We start from the raw sequence: 26,075 nt of genomic DNA, 5'->3' as shown, positions 1-26,075 counted from the left end.
CCAGTCACATGGATGGAAGTCTCTAAATGTTATCCAACTGAGATTCCATTTGATGCAACCTCTGTCTCACAGGTAACAGGGGGTTACATTTCAGAGGTGGAAAGATAGTCACTGGAGATGGCTGGGAAAAGATGGGGTTTTCTTTTTGTTTTTTTCTGCAGGACCTTTTCAACTTTTCATCTAAAATCAAAAACTCAAAAACATTTTTTGATAAACCCAACATTTTCTGTCATAATCTGCTGAATACAAACAAAAAATAAATAACCTCAGACAAAAACTAGAAATAAATATTTTGGACTCTGGTCAGTGCCTCGCCCGTTGACTGTTCTTCGCTCTCCTGTCTTCACCATTTGGATCTGGACCCATCTCCTTCACTGGACCTCAGCGTCCTCTTCAGTGGGGTTTCCTTTTTTGAACTTTGAAAAAAACAGCATCTGTACACCCCCGAGAGGGAGTGTATCTGTATCAGTATCTACCATGTCATGTTGTATTAATGTGTTATAGTATATATAGTACAGTAATACAAGATAACTTGCAATATATCTGTGTCAGTCTTTACCCCACTGGTCTTACGCCCCCCCGACCCACTCTGTGGGGGTTCCAACAATCCTCAGTCCTGGCATCTGACTCTCTGGCCAGCTTCAGTCAAGGTCAGGCCCCTCTCCTCAGTGGCAAGCCATGGTCTATATTGGCCTCACTCCAGTGTGGCAAGGTGGGGTGCAGGAAAGAAGTGGCAGGCTCCAGGCCTGCCCACTACTCTGGGTCCCAATCCAGCTAGCCTCTGGTGGCAGCCATATTTTGCCTTTCTTCTCTTCCTTTGCTCCTCAGTGTTCCCTGGGCCACTTTGTGGTGGATCTTGCACCTTCTTCGCCCTTCTATCAAGGCCCACAGCCTACCCAGCATGGCTCTGTCCAAGGTTCTTCTGGTTCCCGATCATGGTGCCATTGTACAAACCATTATCCAAACAGACAAAAGAAAGCTCCTCTGAGACCCAAAGATTTTATGAAGTAACATCCAGATTAGCCAGAATTGGCAGTACAGACAGAGAAACGTGGAGAACACAAAGGAACAATAAGATGTTCACAAAAGTAGTGAAGACGAGAACTCTGAATTCTTTCTGAAGAAGGAAGCAGAAGACAAAAAAGGAATATGAAGATGAACAGGGAATACTTCATAAGCAGGTAACAATCCATAAGGATGTCTTTGCAAAGGGATGAGATTATAATACTAGATACAGGTGAAATCTAATGCCTTTCATCAAGCCAGTCTTGAGTAGTTGTATATTATGGCAACACATTTCTGTTCATATTTCAGCTGTATAACTATAGACCACTGGCCCTATTTGTATATTACAGCTTGTTTTGCAGCTGCGGAGATGAGAAAATTTCTAGGGACAAAAGGACAAGGGTTTAAATAGTAGTTATAATTCTGGAATATAAATGAGTGACCATTAAGCCATCTATGTTAGATGTAAAATTGAAAGAGCCTGTTATCTACTTGCAAAATGATTTATGATTTGCAAGGATATAAGGCTTCTTCATTCATATTTCAGATGCCAGAAGTAATGCAAGAGCATCATGGTATGTGGCCAGGAGATCAGTCCCCAATCTCATAATCTACAGCTGTGTTTCTCACCTACGGGTACATGTACCCTTGGGGGTACACTGAGATTTTGCAGGGAGTATATCAACTCATCTAAATATTTGCCTAGTTTTATAGCAAGCCACATATAAAACACTAGCAAAGTCAGAAGAATCAAAAAATTCGTTCAGACAATGACTTCTTATAATTTGTCATAACCCTTATGCTGAAATGTCAGTACAATATTTCCATTCCAGTTGATTTATTTGATAATAAGATGGCAGAAAGGCAGTACGTTTTCAGTTGTAGTCTTCTGTGATCTTTTTGCAAGTTTTTGTGAACAGTTTTTAAATATGGTGTATCTTGTGGGTATGCAAACCAAATTTAACTTCTGAGAAGCATACAGTAACCTGCACAGGTTGAATGACACTTGTTTCAAGATCTCAAATTACCTTAGGACCATATTTCTCAATCCGTGGTACACATAGAATGAGGGTTTGCAAGAGAAGTCTGGGGGTACCTATTTTTTTTTTTTTGGAGAAGGGGTACTTTGTAAAAAAAGTTTGAGAAACACTGGTCTATAGAACCTAGAAAGGCCCTTCTAAAGGGTCAATCATCCCTTCTCATAGCATGAAATTGATGTTTGTTTTTATGAATAATCCAAGGACGTTCTATTGATTCTTAAAGCTGGACAAAGAGGCAGAGGTGAGCAAGCAGGGGGCTGGAAGAGGCTCATCAAGTGAAGTGTCACAGAGACATAGATAGGAAGTTTGGGCAGCAAAGATCAGAGATTGTCGTTTTGCATCGCACTCGCAGGCACTCATCCTCCATGTTTTGGTGTTCAGCCTTCAGACATTTCAGGCATCTTGATTACCTGCAATTTCAGGGACAGAATTGTGTATTTTCACTTACTGGGGGCCATGCAACTGAATCATTTGAAACGCTATTGAAGTTTCTTGCTTGGTTCCCCCTTGGAGCTGGGAGTTAATGGCCCATCTGGGGACTAGGGCAGGTGCTGAGCTGTCAGAGGTTTCAGGGATAAGATCTCAAAGGGATAAGGCACCAAATAAACCCTCCAGCACCAGCCAAGCTTCAGTCCATTACCCTGAGAGAGGGAAGTGGCTTCATTTGCCCAGGTAGGTGGAAGAAATTGGGTTTGGGGTTTCCCATACCTATGGCTAGTCTTCTGTGGGGGGATGCTGAAGTTAATACAAGGCCAGCTGCCACAGATCTGACTCCTTAGCTCAACCTACATACAATTCCACCCTGTCCTGCTTCTGTTTTTAATATGAGCTGTGGCAGGGATGGGGGCCAGTGGTTGATGTTTTAGATCTCATCTAATTCTGTTCAGAGCCAGTTCTGTTGTCTTAGCATTTAACAAACCAATGGGCACTTCTCACCTTCCTTCAATAGTCCTCCGTGCATTGCTGATGTCATTAGTAACTACTGCAAAAGGTTTGGTCTTGGGTTTCACATCCCAGCCCCCCAGCCAGCATTCTCAGCAACTCAGCCATATGCTGGCAGTTTGATTTAGCACTAATACAAACAGAACCTTGTTCCCTTCTTTAATACCAGCAGCACTTTCTGCAATGACTAGGGATTGATTCTGGAGATTTCATATTTGACTAAAAAAATCAACTTAGTTTACTGTAAAAAAATCTAAAATAAACCACACGTAAAGGGAGTTATAACTACAGGCTCTGAGCAAAGGAAATTTTCTTTCCTAATATTTAGATGCACAGGTTCAATCTTTCTACCCAAGAGCTCTCTTCTCTGGCAACATTTGTAATCTCTCATGATTACAGCCAGATGCCCACTTATCATGGGTGTGGCCAAATTTCTTATGGTCCCGTAAAGCTTGTTTAAAGCCACCAGTCCTGCCTCTCATTGTTCTGTGCTGTTATTTAATTGTAATTTACCCCTAAATTTCTTCTAAGAGCCCGGTTAGTAGTGAAAGTGTTGGTAGTGCTGCTACACAATATTGACCTCTCGTAGCACATCAAATTATCTCATCCGGTGCTGGTCAGATTGCAAGTGGGTTGGATGAGAGAGGTTCAACCTGTTCCTTATTTAGATAATGAGAATACTTTGCACTCAAGTTTATATTTAATGTGTGGAACACAGGCTTAAGAGATTGGTTGTGTTTCACAGTAGCTAATTGTAGAGGTTATTAAAAGTTGCAGTCAGAAAAACTATTCCAAACGCTTTTGCCTCTCAAAAGACAGTCATCTTTTTCTCTCTCTTCATTCCCTCTCTGAGTATTTTGGCATAAGTATTCCCTTTCACAGATCATGGTGCCATTGTGCAAGCCATTGTAGAAGCAGACAAAAAGAGCTCATCTCGGACCCAACCATTTAATTATCTATTATGTATTTGAGAGCGTTTGTCTCTGTGCATATCTTCTTGCTTAAGAACTCCTCCGAAATGGTAAGAGCTAGCACCGCCAGATTCAGGAGACAGCTTGCTCTTATTGTACATTAGAACCACGCAATGGCTTCGTTGGGCCAGGAAAATGGGATGTGCCTGGAATGGGATTGCATTTCCTAACCTTAAGCAGAAAAGAGACAGAATCACCAGATGGTGAAAGGTGCTGGTGGAGCGTTCACCCAGATGATTTCTTGGACAATGCCAGCCCTGAGCCTTTCACCAACCGTGTGCCCTTTAGGGAGGATGGGGGAGATGAAGCCCCCCCGCCAGTTAATACAGGGATGTTGCTGGCTGTTTCCCATTTGTCCGGGAAGGAGGGGAAATGCACAGTGTGTTGCATTCCTCACTCTGGTTGGAGAACGCAGGGGGCAGATGAAGCTGGAGTACCTCCAGCTGGAGGACATGCAACCCTTCCTCGGCTGTGCCTGCTAGAGCTGCAACAGCCTTGGAGAGGTGTTTCTTACCTGGCTACAAGCTGCTGTGGAATGAAAGGGCTGGGGTAGTCCTCTCTCCCTGGGGCAGCTGCAAACTGAACCCTTCCTCCCCAGCCCCACCCCCAAGCAATGATTTAAATGAAGCCTGGATATTTTCATGTTATTTTCCAAAATAAGCAAAAATGAACAGAGTTAAGGACCTGATCAATGCTGGGTAAATCTTCTAGTGTAACTATAAGATGAGAGACAACTGGTGAACAAATAGGAAGAACAAAAGGAAACAATAAGGTGATTTGATCACCATTGTAAGTAATGGTCACTGTTTATCTCCACGTAGCCCAGGTTGGCATGTCCATGATTTGACACCAGGGCCCAAAACAAAGTGAAGAAGATGAGAATTTAAAAGTTATCTGAAAAAGGAAGCAGTGACGGAGTGTGGGGGTCACTGGGCCCTGCACCCACATCCGCAGTCAGATGTGCGTCCGATTCAGGAGGGGGAACAGAAGGTTTATGAGGTGACAAGGACACAGCGCAGAACAGACTTGTCAGCACAGAAAGTGGAAGCAGACAGTACAATCCATCTTGGGGGGAGGGAGCCCACAGGGCATCCCCAAGCTGGGGCCCTGGCTCCGCTTTCTCCTTCTCAAGTCAGGCAAGATTACCCAACTCAATAGCCCAGTCCCAGGTCAAACCAGCCAGGCTCCTTCTCCCTCCTTTGTCCCATTCTCCAGAAAAGAAAGAAGTCACCTGGTTGCCTGGGTTACAAATGGCAAAGGAGGCCCACGATGCACAGAGAATAAGTCAACACAACGAAACTCCCTTTACCACGATGGACTGATGCTGGTCCTAGGGAAACTGAGGCACTCCCTTTGGTTGCTACAGGACAATAGGAAACACATGCAACCTAATCCTGGGAATAAAATCCTCACACCGCCCACTCCATCACAAAAGGAAAGGACAAAACATGAGACGATGAAGGATTACAGTCACTGCTTCAGAATAATAACTAAAAAAAGAAAGAAAAAAATGAAAGATTTAATCCAGGTACAATCCATAAATATGAGGGACGATATAAAACTAGGGAGGTGGGAGCAATCCAATTCCTTTCCTCACGTTATTGAGACAATCTCGAGTAGTTACAGGGTTACAGTCATGTGTTTGGCTGAATATTCCAGGTGCACAATTATTGACTAGTATCTCTGGAAGTGTGTTATTGCTTGTTTTGCAGCTGCAGAAGTAAGAAACCTTCTAGGAACTAAGGGGAAATAGTTTAGTCAGTATTTATGATTCTGGAATTCAGAAATGACTGACATGACCACTGAGCCATCTCTGTCCCACGTACAAGTGAAGGAACCCTTTACTGACTTATAGCATTATCTCTATTTTGGAAGACTAAGATTTCTGTTTCCATATTTCAGATGTCAAAAGTAATGAAGCAGCATCACGGTGTTTGCCCCAGAGAGAAGTTGCAAATATAACAGAATCATAGAACACTAGAAGTGGAAGAGAGCTCGAGATGTCATCGACTCCAGTCCTTTGCCCTCACACCAGGACCAAGCACCGTCTAGACCATCCCTGAGAGATGTTATGATCTGCAGCACCTCAAAATGGCCTTCTGAAGGGTGAATTATCCAGTTATGTCGTATGAAATTGATGACTGTACCAACGAAACCAATAACGTTCTATTGATTCTTTAAGATGAAGTTGGGAGAACAGCCTTTTGATCCGTAACCTTGCATCCAATTAGAGTTTTCAGTCTTGTAACTCCAAAAGATTAAAAAGAGACAATAAATGGCTAACAAAAATCTCACCGTGGTGACTGAGTTCATTCTTCTGGGAATCACAGATCATCCAGAGCTCCAAGTCCCGTTTTTCCTGTTGTTCCTACTGATCTATGCTATCACGCTGGTAGGCAATGTTGGGATGATTGTGTTAATCAGAGTTGACCGTCGCCTTCACACACCCATGTATTTTTTCCTCAGCCATTTGGCTTTTTTGGATCTCTGTTATTCCTCAACCATCACCCCCAAAATGCTGGTGAACTTCTTAGCGCAGAGTAAAACCATTTCTTATTACGCTTGTGCTGCACAGCTGGGCTGTTTCCTAACGTTCATGATCACAGAGTGTTTCCTCCTGGCTGGGATGGCCTATGATCGTTACGTGGCCATCTGTAACCCACTGCTTTACCAGGTCATCATGTCCCACAAGGTCTGTGTGCACCTGGTAGCTGTTCCTTACATATACAGCTTCTGCGTTGCCCTGTTCCACACCATCCTTACTTTTCAATTATCCTTCTGTTCCTCCAACAAGATCAACCATTTCTACTGCGATGACATGCCCTTGCTGGCCCTCTCCTTCTCTAGTACCTACACCAAACAGGTACTGATCTTCGCCTTTGCTGGCTTTGACATGATTGCCTCCTCCCTCATCGTCCTGATCTCCTACCTCTTTATCTTCTCCACCATCCTGAGGATCCGCTCCACAGAAGGCAAGCACAAAGCTTTCTCCACCTGCACCTCCCACCTGACAACTGTCACCATCTTCTATGGGACTCTCATCTTTATGTATTTACAACCCAGCACCAACCACTCACTGGACACAGACAAAGTGGCCTCTGTCTTCTACACGGTGGTGATCCCCATGTTGAACCCCCTGATCTACAGCCTGCGGAACAAGGAGGTGAAGGATGCACTGAAGAAGGTCATATCTAAAAAGCGTTGGAATTTTAAATGAAAGCAATTCCCCAACTAATTGTGATTAACCAACACTGACTGATGGACATAAGGAAAAGCTTCCTCTTTATTTTCACCCTTTGATTAACTGATTTTGCATTACCAGAGGGGAAGCCGAGTTAGTCTGTATCTTCAAAAACAAGAAGTTTTGTGGCTCCGTATAGATTAAAAGATATTTTGGAGCATCATCTTTCATGGGCAAAGACCTGCTTCGTCATGCGTGTGATGAAGCAGGTCTTTGCCCACGAAAGTTGATTCCCCAAAATATCTGTTCACCTATAAGGTGCCGCAGGACTTCTTGTGATTTTGCACAGTGGTTCATTTTTTCTCACTTCTTCTCTTTCTATAAACTTGGAACAGGGCTCTGATGGCTGTCGGAGCTGGTGTTGTCAGGGAACTCTGCTATTCCAAAATAACTTTGCAAGTGCCTATGCAGCAAAACTGCTGTTTTCATATAATTTTATTGGAACTCATTTCGAATTCTGTAATTCTCATTCTACATGGAAGAGTGCCTATTTTGAAATAGATATTTTGGAACAGGAGCTGTACAGACAGGCTTTATCCACACTTGCATTCCTCTTTCAAAAGAGGAGTGCAAATACGGGAAATTGAACATGTAAGTGAGGCATGGATTTACATATCTTGCACTTCAGTTGCATAATCTCTTTTCAGAAGAGATTCTTTCGAGAGAAAAAGCAGTGTAGATGGGGAGCTTTCAAAAATAAACCCCCCATGTTTGAAAGGACCCTTCTTCCTATTTTGTTTCAGCCCCATCTACACTGCTTTTTTCTTTCTTTTGAAAGAATCTCTTCCAAAAGGAGGTTATGCAAATAAATGTCAAGATATGTAAATCTGTGCCTCATCTGCATTTTTGATGGTCCTCATTTGCATTCCTCTTTCAAAAGTGGAATGCAAGTGTAGATGAAGGCACAGGAAAAAGGGGCTGTTTTGAAAGAAGCTATTCCGGAATAGATTATTCTGAAATAACTTTACTGTGTAGACACAGCCCCAGAGGGCTGCCACGGGCTCTAATCCAAAATAGGCCCTGTTGTGTGTGGTATACTATTTTGGAAGAAGTTTTGCTTATTATGGGGCTTCCCAGTAGTATGGACACATTATTCTGGAGTAGCTTATTTTGGAATAACTCCGGAATAAGTTAGTCCAGAATAACTCTGTAGAGTAGATATGCCCGAGCGGACAGGGCCACATGTTAATTCAGCAGACCTTGTATGATTCAGAAGCAAGACCATCGGCTTGGGTCGGGGTGAAGGCACTTGGCCTGGTTTATTGACGACAAAGCTCGGCACTAGTGCTCCACAGAAACCATGGACACACTAAGACATACGCCCCTGCTGTTAGCAGCTCAGTCCGCTCACCAGGGTGCTGTCCCCTTGACTGGATACAGATACGACTCCTGGGTCTTCCCCTCTGTTACATTGATACAAACAAGCCACATAGGACGCTCCAGACATTCCCTAGTGCCGTGGTTTTCAACTGGTGCCCCCCCAGCACACTGGTGTGCTCTGAGGACTGTCCAAGCGTGCTACGCAGTTCTTTCAATTTCTTCTTGTGGTGGCTCTTTGCAGAGCCACCACGAGGGGAAATACTGACCATTCAGGACCCTGTTCATGCTGGGGGACAACTGAAATGCTTCATCCCTGCCCACAAGAGCTGCCTGGGAGCCCATTCCCCTGCTCCCTCCTGTGGCAAGGAGGAGGGCAGGTGCCTGATGGAGACTGAACACGGTTTAAATGTCACATCCTAGCTCCAACGGGCTGGCAGGGAGGGGTGCCTACTCTCGGGACCTGCCTCCTCTCCCCCGACCCTACCGCAAGGAAACGAGAAACTACTGAGACTTTAAGCAATTACTCAACATCCCTTGCGCGGCGTTGAGCAGGTTTTGAAAATGTGCCTGTGCTCGCTGTCTCAGATGGTGTATTCGTGGTGGATCTGAAACATTAATGCATTTGATCCTTGTTTAGCTTGTTGTACACACCACCATGTTGCAAACCTCTCTGGCAAGACCGTTAACCATTGTAAATGTAAGTAAATGTGATGTTTCGGAGCCATTGATTCAGCTGAAAGAAGTCAGCGTGCCATGGAATTGTTTGTCTCATTGAAATGTGCAGCATGACTGAAAAGGCTGGGAACCACTGATCCATTACCACCCATAGCCTTGTCGCCTCCAGTTCTAACAAAACCTCCTTATCCATTCTCCTGTCTCCCCAGCCTGATCAGCGTGTTCGCGAACTATCTCCTGGCTGTTTGTTTGCATGACTACTAGAGAGACCTGAGTGGTTTTGTACCATCCCCTCTTGTCACGAATATGCTTACCTGGTGTTAGTTTGTATCTAGGCTGTTGTTATTTTGCCAAAGCCAGGTCTACTCTGGGTCACAGCCTTCGGTTCACACCAATTTTCCTTCTGATATTTTTTTCCATTCATAGAATCATAGAATCCTAGGGCTGGAAGGGACCTCAGGAGGTCATCTAGTCCAGACCCCAGCTTCAAGCAGGATCAACCCCAACTAAGTCATCCCAGCCCAGGACCTTGTCAAGCTGGGACTTAAAAAACTCTAGGGATGGAGATTCCACCAGCTTTCTAGGCAACACATTCCAATGCTTCATCACCCTCCTGGTGAAGTAGTTTTTCCTAATATCCAACCTACACCTCTCCCTCTTCAACTTCAGACCATTGCTCCTTGTTCTCCCATATGTCACCACTAAGCAGGATACATTGTGTTAAGTGCACCAAGGCATGTGTGGATGTGCCCCACTGGTAGAAGCACAGGCTGACGACTGTGTGTCCTGCTAATCATCAGGGCAGCACCTGAATCTCTCCTGGGAGGCCACCCCATCACTCAGCTTACAGGGAACATTAGTTCACACTCTTAGTTATGCCTCGGGCTCTCGTGAGGCCTCCACAGGGTGTGATGGTTTGAGGACCCTAAATGCAGTTTATGGGTATGTCTACACAGCAAAGTTCTTCTGGGATAATTTATTCTAGAGTTATTATTCCAAAATAAACTCTTTCAGAATAATGTGCTTACACCACAGAGAAGCCCCAGAATAAGCAAACTTATTCCAAAATAGTGTGTCGATACTCAATAGAACCTATTTTGAAACAGAGCCATCGCATACACTATGGCTTGTTTCAAAACAGGTCTAGTCCCAGTCAACGGAGTCCCTATTTTGAAATAAGCACCATGCCTCATACAATGAGGTTTGCCTATTTCAACATAAGGCATCTGCTATTTCAAAATTATTTCAAAATAGTGGTTGCATTGTATGGACAATGGCAAGGCTATTTCAAAATACTGTCAGTTATTTCAAAATAATTTCGCTGTGTAGACCTACCCTGTGAATTTTGAAAACAAAAAAGCAGTCTAATAGCACTTTAAAGACTAAAAAAATAATTTATTAGGTGATGAGCTCTCATGGGACAGACCCTTTTCTTCAGACCATAGCCATACCAGAACAGACTCAATATTTAAGGCACAGAGAACCAAAAATAGTAACCAAGGTTGACAAATCAGAAAAATATTATCAAGGTGAGCAAATCAGAGAGCAGAGGGCAGACGGTGGATGGGGGGAGTCAAGAATTAGATAAAGCCAAGTGTGCATAAGAGCCCCTATAATGACCTAGAAAATTACCATCCCGGTTCAAACTCTGTGTTAGTGTGTCGAATTTGAACATAAAAGAGAGCTCAGCAGCCTCTCTTTCCAAACAGCTGTGAAAATTCCTCTTCAGTAAAATGCAAACTTTCAGGTCATTAACAGAACGGCCCACTCCAAGAAAGTGTTGACAGACAGGTTTGTGGATCAGGAGTGTTTTTATGTATGTTTTATGCCCATCAATTCTTTGTCTAAGCAAGTTTGAAGTCTGTCCAATATACAAAGCATCTGGGCATTGTTGGCACATGATGGCATATATGATGTTAGTTGAGCAACATGAGAATGTGCCCGTGATTCTGTGAATAACCTGGTTAGGTCCAGTGATGGTATCTCCAGAATAGACATGTGGACAAAGCTGGCAGCGGGCTTTGTTGCAAGGAAAAGTTCCAGGACTGGGGTTCCTGCAGTATAGACTGTGGTTGTGGGTAAGAATCCTCATAAGGTTGGGAAGTTGTCTGTGAATTTTGGTTGATCTTGTGAAGTTACTATGATGAAAATTGCTGCAGCTTGACTCTGTCCACTGCTCCTGCAAGGCATTAAGCGTGTCCCTCACAGAGCAGGGGCACTCACTGGTCCTTAGAACTCAACGCTCATATCTTCAGGTTGGTTACTTTGCTTCAGTTAAAGCAGATTGTAAGTATGAATGACTAACAGCTCGGGAAAGAGCAGGGCTGACTCAGACTGTAGTTGGAAATCCTGCTGGAGCTGGGGAGGCCTGGCTGGAAAGAGATGAGTGCGAGACTCCCTGGGGGCAGGGAAATGGAGAAGACCTTATCTCCTCTTGCTTCAAGGGAGGGGGCAGTGGAGAGTGAGAACTTCTCCAAGCAGGACAAAGAGTCAGAGCTGAGCAAACAGAAGGTTGAAAAGGACCCACTGGAGGATGCATCACAGAGAGACACCCTGGAAGTTTGGGCAGGAAAGGAGACGGGAAGGAGACAGATTGGCCAAGGTCAGAGCAGACAAGCTGGGGCAGATGGACCTCTCTTTGGGAATCCAAGCCAGGCACTATACCAGAAAAAAGTCTAGATGACCATGGAGGACCCGGCCTCAGCCCAAAGGTTTGGGATAGTGAGGCAAATGGGAGAGGGGAATGTGTGTAGGGGTTATTAGATTCATACAGAGCTGTGTATTGCTCATGCTAGTGAAGAAAGAGCAACTTGGGCGAAGCAGCTGGTGTGTGTGATAGGCTGCCCCTAAGCCATGTGGAAGGAGGAGAGAAAGCAAAGGACTCGGCGTGGCAGCTGGAGTTCTGGGAAAGGTTCAGAGATGACCACTGGAGGAGGCTGAGTCAATGGTTTCTAACCCATCAGAGAGATCTAATAAAATCTGCCCTGCTGTCAGGTCGCTTCACCCCAGTGGGGCTGGGCCAGACAATTTGTTCATTTGGACTTCAGAAATCACAGACAGGGCACCTACACTGTAGGGACCGTAACATAGTGGGGCAGGGCCAGCCTCACTCTGGGGCCACAGCCCCTTGTTCTGCTCACTGTTCTGCAGGTAATCTGGGTGCTGTGGTCTGGGCCCCATGTGTTCTAGCTGCAATTTGGGCTTATGTCTCTTGGCTGAATGGGGCAGGGGGAGGAGGCCCCTGGTCTGCCTGGGTTGGGTAAGCCACCGTCCCCAGCCTATGGCTGACCCTAGTGGTCACCTGTGGGGAGGGGAGCCCAAACGTTCCCTGTGGGAACTCTTCACCTCCCCGCTGTCTCTGACATTGCTCATGGTCTTCTTCCCAGCTCTCCAACTCTCTCACCTTCTCTGTTGTCCCCTCCTCACCTCACTCCAACTTTCTCTTCTGCTCTCCTCCCCTTCTCCCGGCAGGGGAGGCTTTTTAAACCATCCAGGGGCACCCTTAAGTGAGCTCAATTGGCTCTAACTCATTGATAGCAGCCCCTCCTTGGCTTTTTCCCCAGGTCAGCTGCTCCTCGTTGCCCAGAAGTATGCCTCTGCTAATTAGTCAGGCCATCTTATTTAGTGTTGACTCTTTCCCCTTCTAAGCCATCCGTCTGTCTTGGCTCTGTCCCAATAGATAGTGAAATACCAAAACCCAGAAGCATAAAAGACTAATTAAAAAGAGGATCTCTGATGGCCTGTCACTACAAATGCTCCTTTCTGTGTCTTCGTCCTTCTGAGAAGCACACCCTCCACCCTTCCTGGAAATCCTATCCCACAAGGCCGGTCATGACGTTGCAATATTTGATGATCGCTCTCCAATGTCATGAGATACGCAGTCTCATCTCCTTTGTGTCACCTGAAATCTCTTTGGTCCTAACATTGGGTCTGAGTGAGTGGGTCAGAATGCCCATTCCTGCATTATTATCTCGGCCACTTCATGCTAAAGGTTCCCACCTGCTCCATGGAACAAGAGATTTGTAAGTGCTTGGCCTATAAAGAACCTTCAGTTACCTTCAGGCAACACCTAACTCTCACACTCACATATCCAACGACCCAGCTGCCCTGCTGCAGACTGAAACTCTTCAGCCAATAATCAGCTGGACCTTCCATTATACTTACAATTATGTATACTCTGCACCTTCTCTGTGTTGTATTATTAAAACCATGCCCGTTCCTGCTGTGCTCCTAGCAGCTAGATCTGCCGCAGCTTCCCTGCAAGGGAAGGTGAAGAAATGACTTGAAAAAAAACCTCTACCTAGACCAATGAATGAAGATTGTCTCCAACGCCAATGGTTCCCTTAATTAGCAGGCAGAGAAATAACAGGATCCAACAGATTGCAGTGAAGCTAGAGAAATTCAGACTTGAAAGGAAGGACAAATTAGGAGCAGTGAGAAAAAATTACCATTGAAAAACCTTCCAGAAAGAAACAAAACAGCAGAAGTGTGGCGCTTTAAAGACTAACACAATGATTTATTCGGTGATGAGCTTTCATGGGAGAAACCCGCTTCATCAGATCTGAAGAAGTGGGTCTGTCCCACGAAAGCTCGTCACCGAATAAATCATTGTGTTAGTCTTTAAAATACTACACTTCTGCTGCTTTGTTTTGTGGGAGCATAGACTAACACGGCGACCCCTGTGTTACTATTCACCTTCCAGAAGGAGGTCACAACTACATCTTAGGGAATCCTGATGGGATGCGTTTAGGAGTTAAATTCCAGCTGAACTGCAGGTTTTGGGGCTTGAAGCCAGAACCACTTGCATCCCGACTTCTGCAGAAAAGGAGACTACTACTACTAGACTACTACTAAAAGATGATCCTACTGCTCCCTAACATCCCTAATTCATGGAAGTAATTGCCCATCATAACAGGACACTTCAGCTGCAGCTGATTGAGAGGAACCAGCTGTAGCTGTGGTATCTTGTTAATCTTTAGGGTCATTTCCACGACAGACCCGACCCCACTGGTCTGCAGCTCTCTGGTCTGGTAACTGGACTGCAGACATTGCTGGACCAGAAAGCCCCAGCAGCTAGGAGCCAGTGCAGGCTGGAAGTCCAGCAGCAGTGTGACTGGCATCTGGGAGAAGAGCTGAGCTGGTGGCAGGGACCAGGAGTGCAGCCAGGGCTGGGACTGGAAATGTGGCTGGGGCTAGAGTGGGGGGCACGGCTGGGAGCAGAGGTGGAAGCTTTGCACAGCTGGGGAGGGAGCTGGAAGCACGGTCAGGAAGGGAGCTCAGCAGCTGGGAGGTTGGTGCCCCATTGGGAGAATTTTTTGGGGTTCATCAGAGACTCACAGTGGCACTTCCACTGCCCTGGGTCTTTCTGGAGGCCAGGGTCTCCATTTACTGAGCTGTTCTTATCCTAGGCAAATCACAAGGGGGGAGCGAACCCCCACCAGAGGTGTGAGTGCTCTTGCCCTTCCACTAGGAAGGCTCTCTGTGGGAACAGCTGGGAGAGCCCAGGCCTGCCCACTACGCTGGGCGTTGGCCCAGACACCCTACAAAGAAGGCAACTGAATGGGCTTTTCCCCTACTCCAAACACAGCAGCTTTTCCCTGGGCCACTTCCCCACACCACTTCCCTCTTGCACCTTCTCCCCTGTACCTGATCACTTCTCACATCCAAAACCTCAGTCCTCCAGCCTCTCTTCCTGGGCTGCTCCTCATCTCCTTCCCCCCACCCCCTCTACTTTTATAGCAAGCCAGAAGGTGTCTGATTAGTCTTTTTGTGGCAGACTGATTCTTAACAAGTCCCAGCTACTTGCCTTGGATTCTGGGCTGCACTCTAGCCGCATCTACACGAGCCAGCTATTTCGAAGTAGCCATGCCAACTTTGAAATAGCTCCCGCCGCGTCTACACACGCCGAGCGCTATTTTGAAGTTGAACTCAACGTAAGGCGGCAAGACATCGAAGTTTCTATCCTCATCAGGAGATGGGAATAGCGCCCTACTTCGACGTTGAACGTCGAAATAGGGCCCGTGTAGATGATCTGCGTCCCGCAACATCGAAATAGCGGGGTCCTCCATGGTGGCCATCAGCTGAGGGGTTGAGAGATGCTCTCTCCAGCCCCTGAGCTCTATGGTTGCCGTGTGCAGCAGCCCCTTAAAGCTCCCCGCCCCCTTATTTCCTGTGCAGGAAGCTGAGAGCTCATGGAGGCAGCAGCACTGCCACGTGCCCAGCCTGCACGTCCCTCTGCAGCCCCAAGCCAGCACCCTGAACCCCATGGCAGCCAGCCAGCCCCCAAGCGCCCACAGGGCACCCCCCCCAAGGGGACCCAGGGCTCCCAGCCTGCCAGACAGCCAGGGAAGAGGCAGCGGGGCCCCTCCTGGACAGAGGCTGAGATCCGGGACCTGCTGGGGCTCTGGGATGAGGAGGAGGAGGTGCTCCAGATAATGGGGAGCAAGAGGCGGAACGTGGATACATTTGCTCGGCTGGCCGAGGGCCTGGTTGCCCGGGGTCACCCTGCCCGCACTCCTGACCATGTCAGGAGTAAGGTAAAGGAGTTGCAGCAGGGTTACACCCGGGCCCGGGACACGGCCAGCTGATCTGGGGCTGCCCCCGCTGCTTGCTCCTTTTACAAGGAGCTCAGGGAAATCCTGGGCCCCCGGTACACCTCCTCCCCCACGGCCACCCTTGACACATCGGCCGACGAGCCCCAGCAGGCCCCGGAGACAGAGTCTGCCCTCGAGGCAAGCCCTGCACCCCAGGGGCCCCCCCAGGAGCCCACCCCTGGGACACTGGAGGAGGAGGAGGGGGCCTCCAGCGATGGGGGGCTCCAGATCGCCCTCCCCTCCTGCAGCTCCAGCACGGTGTCCTATGAAATCACTGCAGAAATGGCTAGTAGCGGGAAGGGTTTCTTCTGAGGTCTCTCACCTGTGAGCCTTTGGTGGCCTATATGAGTGGCTGGAAGAAGCTGGTGGTGGTCTTAAGACAGGAAAGAACAGCTTAACAAGAACCACGGACTAGAAATTGGAAACAGACAGAGCATTGAAATAAAAGTTTGAACTTAGAAGCAGAGCCATCTCTTGTGGGTGGGGGTTGGGGGACACACCTCCCCACACATCAACTCAGCACCTCCCCCCACCTCTTCCTGTCCCTGCTCTGCTCCCAGCTTGCTGCCACTCCACCACTTCCCCTCAAGCCAGAGTGACTCAGCTCAGGGCACTAGTGGGCAGTAAGGGGTAGACCCTGTCCCACACTCGCCAGCAACAGCAGTGGGAAATGGAGTGACCCGGACCAGCCCGCTCTGCTTCCCCACCTCCCAGACATGTTGATCCTCTTCCCAATGTTCCTGGGGAGTGCAAAGACAGGCCTGACCCCCGTTGCCAGCGCCAGGTCCCTCACAAACCTCCAAGCTGCCCTCCAGCCCCACCAAAGTATAGGGCCTGGAGCAGTTGTCCCAAACCTTCCAATGGATGGGATGGCTCAGCTTTTAACAAGGAGGGGGGATGGATAATCTGAACAAACTACCATGAGAAGTGGTGGGTTCTCCGTCTTGTGAGAGCCACAGTTCAGGATTCAATGGCCTTTTGGAAAAGACATTTTCATCCAGTACTATCAAATATGAATGACTGGGCTCAATCCAGGACCGACTGGATGAAATTCTATGGCCTGTATGATACAGGACACTAAACTAGGTGATCCACTAGTCCTGTTCTACTCTTAAAAGCTACAAAACTACCAAAAAAAGAGTCAGGCACAGCAGAGCTCAAGTGTTCTGAAAAATGAATGACATAATTTGAAAAGTCAGGTCACTGCTTTGAAAATATTACTCCTAGAGAAAACGTCCTGTGACCAAAACATTTGCTACTAGCAATTAGTTTGCTAACCTTAGACTACGTAATTGCAATGTTGTCTTTGGGGCTAGATCCCTCTGGCATTTGAAAGTCATTATAAAGTCTGAGACTCAGCCTAGCAGCTTTGGAACAGGGCAGGAATATCTATTTCCTCCACATCATCTTTACCTGTTAACTCAGTGCGCAGGTAAAGAAGCTTGAAGCACCAAATGTCTATGAGCATTTACTTCTTGTCTAGAATTATCAGAATTTTCTTCTTCTTGCTCTCATCTTTGGTGTCAGTTTTCCGATTTCAGGTCTGATTACATTTATTCTTTGATCAGGTTGACCAGGTACAGGAAAACAATTGAACTTCCTCTTCCTTCTGAACCATGTGTGTAAGAATGTCTTTGTCATGCAAACATTTCTGCATTTTATTCTGTAGTTAGAAGAACTATGCACAGGTGGAACCTCTCTAAGTTGAGACTCTCTCGTCCAGCAACATCTGTAATCCAGCATGATTTTAGTTAGCTGGAGGACCACTTATCACTGGCATGGCCAAGTTTCCTTTGGTCCCATAAAGTTGGTTACCAGACAAGATTCCTCTGTGTTTTGTGCTGTTATTTAGCTCTAATTTACCCCTAAAGGTTGTCTGACAGCCAGTCAACAGTGGAAGTGTTGGTAACGCTGCTAGACAATATTGACCTCCCAGGGTCTTGCAAATTCATCTGGCACCCATCAGGTCCCGAGGGTGCTGGATGAGAGAGGTTCCACCTGAAGTTTTAATGTGTTTTTATCACTAATGACAGTTTTACCATGATAAGAGGTGTTTCCAACATTGCTGCAGGATCTCTCAGCCTCGATCATTGAACTTCCTTGCTTCTCCATTTTCTCATCCATGAAATAGAGATGATGATGCTCATCAGTGTTCTGTGGAAACTGGGCACTTGGACAGCCACTCAGGAGAAATTCACATGCTGTCCTGCTGATTAGCAGAGCGTCCGTAACTAGGTTTTGTGTTTCTATTGGTGGTGCACGTTCGCATATGCATATGCTCTACATCCCTTGAGGTTTTCAAGTCCCAGCTGGACAAGGTCCTGGCTGGGATGACTTAGTAGGGGTTGATCCTACTTGAAGCAGGGGTCTGGACTAGATGACCTCCTGAGGTCTCTTCCAGTGCTATGATTCTGTGATTCTGTGATTGGTGCACATAAAAATGTATTCTGTGCATGGATGGAAAAGACTAGAGCAAACATTGGACCAACCGTCTTTGTAAAATCTTTTGAAATGTACAAACAAGAAGCACTCTGACACCCATCATTTGTAACAACGCTCTGTCAGGGCAGGATTTTCAAACAAGCCCGAGTGATTTTGGTGAGGCTTCTCAGCTCAATAGAACTCGTGCTTCTACGTCGTGTACTCCCAGATTTTAAAAGATATACAGGCAGTTGAAGGAATTTTAGCCTGTCTCACCTAAATCCATTAGAAAACAAGAATTAAGATCCTAAATTGGGTAAGCAGCAGAGCGGTTAAAAGGCAGAGTGGAGCTGCACATTAGGACTTTTAATAATCAAGGCATCAGGCATTTTGGGGGGAAAAAAACCTAAAACAAGAGCAGGTCTTCCTGTGAGGACATGTCTCTTAAAGATGGGAGTAGGTAGAGAAAACTGGAAAAAAATGTTTTGTAAAAGAACAGGACTTTTAGGTCCATTTCCGTTTGCCAGAAGTTGGTACTGGATGACAGAGGATGGATCGCTTAATGAGTACCTCTTCTTTTCATTCCCTGTCAGACACCTGCCATTGACCTCTGGTGAAAGACAAGATACTGGGCTCCATGGACCTTTGGTCTGAGACTTTGTGGTAGTTTTATGGTCATATGTTCTAAATGACGCTGTTATATGCCTGTGTAAGAGTCAATGGTGTAGCAGACAGAAAAATCAAAGGTAAAATCAACGGAATAAACCTGTGTGACCAGGGCTTAGACATGCTCCCACAATACATATCTACTTTATATTTGAGCGAGTTTGTCTGTCTGTCTGTCCATTCGTCTGTCTGTGTACCACCAGATTCGGTACACAGCCTCCTTTTATGATAACATAAAGCAACGTAAAGGTTTGGTTGTGCCAGGAAAATAGGATGTGCTTGGAATAGGATTGCTTTTCTGAACACCATACAGAAAAGAGACAGAATCACTAGGCAGGTGAAGGGTCTGGCTGGGGGTAACCTTTAGGGAAGATGGGGGTGATTTGAAGCTCTCCCAGCCGACTGGCTGCACTGGCTGCACAGTTGGCTGCATTCCTCATTCTGGCTGGAGACCACAGGGGGCAGATGAACCTGGACCTGCTCCAGCTGGAAGGACATGAACCCCTTCCCCAGCTGCGACTGCTGGAGCTGTAGCAGCCAGAAAGAGGTGCTTCACACCTGGCCGCAACCTGCTGCCATGACAGAGGGCTGGGATAGTCCTCTCTCCCCAGGACAGCCTGCCTACCGAACCCCTCGTCCCCAGCCCCACCCCAGAGCGATGATTTAAAGGAAGCCTGGACATTTTCATTTTCCAAAGAAACCAAAAATGAACTGAGTTAAGGGTTTGAGCAATGCCTGGTAAATCTTCTTGTTATGAATAATAATAAAGTTGGCAGTGCTGTACCTCTTGCAATTGTAAGAGAGGATACAGCCTTTAGAGCTTTCAAATTGCTCTTTTCCATTGTGGCAATTGCCCACACCATTTTTTAAGAAACAAGGGGAAAAACTGGGCTTCTGACATAACGCAGATGGACGTAAACGAGGAGTGGTAGTAAACGCCTTGCAGCTGCACCTTGACGCAACCGGTGTAAGCGAAGACTCAATCAAATCTGCCAGGAGAAAACTTTCACTGTCAGTGTTTCCACGCCACTGCTCAGCTCTCTGCCTGTTGTAGAGACATGGGTGCTCTGTCTGCATAGAATCACAGAGCACTAGAACTGGAATGGAGCTTGAGGGGTCAATGAATTCAGTCACCTGCCCTCACAGGAGGACCCAGCACCATCTAGACTATCCCTGGGAGATGTCTATCTAACCTGCTGTTAAATATCTCCAGCAAGGGAGATTCCACAACCCCACCCCCCAGGTAATTTATTCCAGTGTTTAACCTCCCCAACAGTTAGGCAGTTTTTCCTAATGTCCAACCTAAACCCACCTTGTGGCAGTTTAAGCCCATTGCTCCTTGTCCTATCCTCACAGGCCAAGGAGAACAATTTTTCTCCCTCCTCCTTGTAACATTCGTTTAGGTACTTGTGAACTGCTAACATGCGCCCTCTCAGCCTTCACTTTGCTAAACTAAACAAGCCCAGTTCTTTCAGTCTCCCCTCCTAACTCATGCTCTGTAGATCATTAATCATTCTTCTTGCTCTTCTCTGGACCTTCTCCAATTTCTCCACCTCTTTCTTGAAATGTGGTGCCCAGAACTGGACATGATATTCCAACTGAGGCCTAATCAGTACAGAGTAGAGCAGAAGAACGACTTCTTGTGTCTTGTTCACAACGCTTCTGTTAATGCATCCCGGAATCACGTTTGCTTTCTTTTGCAGCGGCAGCATCACGCTGTTGACTGGTATTTAGCTTGTGGTCCACTGTGACCCCCTAGATCCCTTTCTGCCATTCTCCTTGCTAGACAGTCACTTCCCATTTGTGTGTGTGAAACTGTTTTGTTCTTTCCTAAGTGGAGTGCTTTGCCCTTGTCCTTTTTAAACTTCACCCTACTTACTGCAAGTCCACTTCTCCAGTGTGTGTAGTGTTATGGTCATGGTGTACCACATTATGCGCTGGCCGCTGCCTCACAGTGTGAAGTGCAGTTGTCTTTCTTTGCTGACGGTACATTTGAAATGAGTTTGATCCTTTTCCTTCTCTGGGCAGATAAAAACTGGTTGAAAATGGAGCAGGAAAACCAAAGCTTCGTGACTGAATTTGTATTCATAGGTCTGTCCAGTGAGCCAAGGGTGCAGACCTGTCTCTTTGCAGTGTTCCTGGTGTTCTATCTGCTCTCGGTGGTCGGGAACATCCTCATCATTGCGGTGATCAGAGCCGACCCTCGGCTCCACATGCCCATGTACTTTTTCCTCAGCCACTTGTCCTTTTTAGACATCTGCTACATCACCACCAACGTCCCCCAGCTGCTGGTGAACCTCTCCACCAAGAGCAGGACCATCTCTTTCCGTGCTTGTGCCACTCAGATGTATTTCTCCCTGGCCTGTGGCATGAATGAGTGTTTCCTCCTCGGTGTCATGGCCTACGACCGGTACGTGGCAATCTGCCACCCTCTGCGCTACACCGTCATCATGAACAGGAAGCTCTGTACTCAGATGGTGGCTGTTTGCTGGAGCTGCAGTCTGTTGAGCTGCCTGGTTGTCAGCGCTCTGACCCTCCGCTTGCCATTCTGTGGGCCCAACACCTTGAACCACTACTTCTGTGAGGTGCCTGCTATGCTGGCCTTGGCCTGCGCCGACACCTCCCTCACCGAAAAGGTGGTCTTCATCTTCAGCATCCTCATTGTCTTCCTCCCCTTCGTCCTGATTGTCCTCTCCTACGGCCGCATCCTCTCGGCCATCGTGTGGATGAAATATGACAGCAGCAGAGCCAAGGCTTTCTCCACTTGTGGGTCCCACCTGGCCGTGGTAGCCCTTTTCTACGGGACAGCCACCATCATGTACACGAGGCCCCAGGTGAAGTCTTCACAGGACAGGAACAAAATAATCGCGCTATTTTATACCATTATAACGCCTATGCTCAACCCAATGATCTACAGCCTGAGGAACAAAGACGTGAAGGGCGCACTGAAGAGAGCAGTTGGTGGATGAAGACTCTCAAAGGGGATGTGAAAGCTGCAGGGTTGGGGGGTGGCCATGTGAGGGGGTTGCTTGAGTGGGCATTGCTGAGTTCAGCAGATGGTGAACGGTGACCCTGCTCTTTGTGTGGAGAGGCCTGGTAGATCCTCTGCCTACTAGCTTTCTGCAAACAATAAAGAAGGCTGCTTGTATCATCCCATTGCGTTGACATGTCCCTTTAGAGGCTCGGGGAGGGCAAACGGAACATGGACTCTGTCCCTGTCACATCTCACCCGGCCCCAGGTTTGGAATAAAAGGAAGAGATGGGTGGACCAGCTTCTGAGCAGGTTTGCATGTAGTGCTGAGCATCAGGGCTCAGTTGCCTTGGGGAGCTCTGCTCTGTCACATTCAGAGTTCATCATTTCTTATGTTTCAGGGCTACCTTGATACTAGCGCCGAGGAAACCCACAGGGCGCCAGTCCTTTATGGTCCTCTGTTAACCCTATGGACTGGGTTAGGACCTACTTCTTTTCGTTGGTCTAGGCCAGTGTTTCTTAAATTATGCAGAGCACTGGTGTTCTGTGAACAACTCGCAGGTGTGCTGCGAGCGTTTGGAAAAATAAGTCAACGTTTTACAATAAATAACCATTTTACGCTGACCACACAAAAGGAAAATACTGAAGCAATTTTATGTCTGCATCTTGCAAGAGAGGTCTGGCGGTAGTCTGGCGACGCAGCGAGGTTGATTAAGATTGTGCTAGCCTCCACCCTCCTCTAATCTCCTTCTCCTACCTTTATGGTGGTGTAGCAACTAGCAATGAGGTGCGGCACAGGCGCAGTGCCAGCGTGGTGGCTACGCTGTCAGTCAGCTGCTTGTTGTCCACCAACACACGCATGTGGTGTGTGACTATTTATTGAATTGATTATTTCCACGGATAGGAACGGTGTCCCTGGCCTCTGATTGCCAGAGGCTGGAGGTGGACGGTAGGAAACAAATCACTTGACCATCATCTTCGGTCCACCCCCTCTGGGGCACCTGGCATTGGCCACTGTTGACAGACAGGCCACTGGGCTGGATGGACCTTTGGTCTGACCCAGTATGGCCGTTCTTATGAGTAAACAGAGTAAATTACAAGTCTTTTTTAAAAAGCCAGAAGTGAGTGAAAATACTACTGCTGAGGAACCATCAATGAGTGAAGTAAGCATTTCCATTTCTCAAAAATGTAGCACATCATAGGGGTTCCCCATAAACCCCATGCTGGTAGTAGGCCTCACCCTCCCTGACTGAGTTAACCTCATTATCTCCAGCCTGGCTCTGGCCTGCCTATTTATACCTGCCTCTGCAAATTTCCACTGCCTGCATCTGACAAAGTGGGTCTTTGCCCACGAAAGCTTATGCTCATACATTTCTGTTATCTATAAGGTGCCACAGGACCCCTCGTTGCTTTTCCATTAAAAATATGATTTTTTAGTGTTCTGTGGTCTCAAAATGTTTGAGAAACGCTGGTCTAAGCCATCATGATGAAGGTATTGGCATTAGTTCATTTCTTCCCTGCTAAGTAAGTCATCCTCTGCCTGCTTCCCAAAACTTCTCAGTGTTCATTGGGAACTTGGCAAGAGCCAATGCATCTCTCATGCTAGTTCTCAGTCTGTGTTATGAAGCGCAGACTTTTACCAGATAATGGGGAAAGAATGGTGCACCCAGTGCTGCCATGTGATGGGGCCAGTTACAACAGCACTGTTCACATAACTCCACCCATACCTGCAGCCAACTAACCTTGGAGAGATCTTCTCACACAAGTAACAAACATGGAATGTTTGCCTGCCCTCAGAAATTTAGTGCAGATGACAGGTGCACATATACTCCACTGTTTCAAGGAAAAATTCTAGCAACCGTTACATTTTGGAAGAGCTAAAAATGATGGCTGAGGAACAAAGCACTTTCAGGAAGGCTGGGTTTTCCTAATAGCCCCAAAGAAAATCTGCATGGGACTCTTCTCTTTTGTCTTTCAGCCCTGATGGACTAGGTTGCTTCAGACTGCAGTGTTACACTGGTTCCGGTGTTCTGAAGAGGGCTGGTGGCCATCAAGTTACCAAGGAATTGTAGACAAGCTTTTATAGAGAAGGTGCTAAGGTGCTACTGCTTGATCTGGCCATTAACTCAAGCCGCTGGCTTCAGATCATCCAACTTTCCACTATAAAAACCCCTGCGCTGTTCATTCTTAGAGGTCTAAGCGGCCACCATCCCAGGAAGATAGTGCTCACAGCACATCACTTCTACCTATCTTCAGTGTTGGTAAGATCTCTGTGGTATCTGAGCAATTCAAACTCTGGTATGTTAGCCCCTACACCATCCTTAGGAGCTGGCCAAGTACTTGCATCCCTACTTTTTATGCCTGGGAAAGGAGCAACTAATGAGCTTGTGGAATGTCACCCAGGAAGCCTGGCATAGAGCAGAGAAATTAACGTGGGTCGCATCACCCAAGGCCTGGCCTGGTGCCCTGACTGTGGGAATGCTCTCCCTCTTATGGGCTGGATGATCTCTGCTTCATTTGATATGAGCCACCTACTCAATTTAAACACTGATTAGCGTAAAATGCTGATCAGAAAACAATCCAGATGTACAGCTGGGAGAAGTCTGGGTGGAAAGAAATTCCTCTGAATGAGTGGGTCTCTGCAGGAAAGTGGATACGCACCCTCCAATTTGCGTCGCTCACAAAGAAAACGTTTACCCATTGCTGTACTGGCGACATTTAACCCCAGTTGCAAGCCATCATATGTTTGCTCCCTGGCAGGTGGTTGTGGGGAAAGGGGAACGCTGCTCCATGTGGTGGTTGTGTTCAAGATGTAGATGGTTTGGGGGAAATACCTAAAGACAAACCAGTCATTTTTATTGTGATTCCTTAACCTGCAAACAACCCTCCTGCACTCCAGACAACCTTGAATTTGTACCAGACATTGGCAGCCAATAGGCTAATTTGTGACAAAGTTAAGAGATTCACTGACCTATGCTGCTAGTGGAGGGTGAAAATATGGTCCTGAAAATGAGGAACTCATTGATGGTCCTTTTTATTCCCATGCAACCTGGGCAGGACAAAGGGATCTGTGCATCAGGGATAAGAGACCATCACTGCTGCATCCTCCCATTCACTTGGTCTGGTGGACCCATCCCAGCTTTGAGTCCTGTAGCTTCTCTGCTTTGTGAGACATTTCAACCTCAAGGAGTCCCAATGCTCCTGCAGCTCTCCAGGACTTTTGCAACGTAACAAAGGGCTGGGATGAGGGGAACGCAGAGCCTAGCTCAGTTGTAAAAGCACCATGCTTTGCACAACTGCAAGGCCAGTTCTTCAAGCCATTTAGTTGAACCTAAACTGAAGTTACGTAATTTAGATTTGTTTGGCTTTAATTTCCGCTGGCCGTTCTTATGATGCCATTCTCTGAGGGTGTGTCTACACAACAAAATTATTTCAGACTAATGGCCACTATTCTGACATAACTTTGTGAGCATCTATACCACGCAACCACGATTTTCAAAATGATTTTGAAACGGCAGATAGCTAACTTTGAATTTGGTAAACATTCTGGCTGTTTCTACACAGACCACTTCCTTCGGAAGTGGCATGCTAATACAGGGAGTGAAAGATGCTAATGAGGCACAGATGCAAATTCCCCGCACCTCATTAGCATAACGTCACGTGATTTGGAGTCCGGAAGACCGTTCTTCCAGACTCCAAAATGCCATGTAGAAGTGCAGCCATGGGGGAGGCTTCCAGAAGGAAGTCCTTCTTCCAGAGGCCCCTTCTTCCTGAAAATTTTTGGGAAGAAGGGCCCTCCAGAAGGAGGACTTCCTTCTGGAAGCCCCACCCAGGGCCGCACTTCTACATGGCATTTTGGAGTCCGGAAGAACGGTCTTCCAGACTCCAAATCACGTGACGTTATGCTAATGAGGCGCAGGGAATTTGCCTCTGTGCCTCATTAGCGTCTTTCGCTTCCTGTATTAGCATGCCACTTCCAGGAAGTGGCCTGTGTAGAAATGGCCTGATGGATTAAAGATACTTTTACTGTCTGGTGTTTTCTCCCAGAGAAATTATTTATGCATCGTAATCTACTTAGTTCTGAATTTTCTTCTTTTATGAAACTAGACAGTCTGAGGTCTTTAAGCTGCTCATTGTCAGGTATTTTCCCCAGCCCTGAAATAATTTTTTTGAGGGGGAATCACCTCTGCACCATCGCCAATTTTTTAAAACCCGCTTAAAAAGGTGGCC

At 46.8% G+C, this 26,075-nt stretch overlaps 3 protein-coding genes across 3 annotated transcripts in view; 2 read left to right on the top strand and 1 right to left on the bottom strand.

Moving 5' to 3' along the window:
- Window positions 1-26,075, bottom strand: part of LOC142015166 (olfactory receptor 5G9-like) — a 138,085-nt gene that overhangs the window by 87,529 nt on the left and 24,481 nt on the right. The window lies entirely within an intron of this gene.
- LOC142014885 (olfactory receptor 8U3-like) lies at window positions 6,234-7,175 on the top strand. The gene has a single exon (XM_074998119.1). It carries the CDS (start codon window positions 6,234-6,236, stop codon window positions 7,173-7,175), a length of 942 nt encoding a protein of 313 aa, XP_074854220.1.
- On the top strand, window positions 20,920-25,174 carry LOC142014516 (olfactory receptor 2G3-like). Its single transcript, XM_074997181.1, has 3 exons — window positions 20,920-21,824; window positions 24,955-24,977; window positions 25,143-25,174. The coding sequence occupies exons 1-3, from the start codon at window positions 20,920-20,922 to the stop codon at window positions 25,172-25,174; spliced, it is 960 nt and encodes a 319-aa protein (XP_074853282.1).

The sequence above is a fragment of the Carettochelys insculpta genome, chromosome 6, assembly GCF_033958435.1.
Source record: "Carettochelys insculpta isolate YL-2023 chromosome 6, ASM3395843v1, whole genome shotgun sequence".
Taxonomy (NCBI): Eukaryota; Metazoa; Chordata; order Testudines; family Carettochelyidae; genus Carettochelys; species Carettochelys insculpta.
The sequence above is the reverse complement of the archived record's forward strand: the minus strand, read 5'-3'. Positions and strand labels throughout refer to the sequence as shown.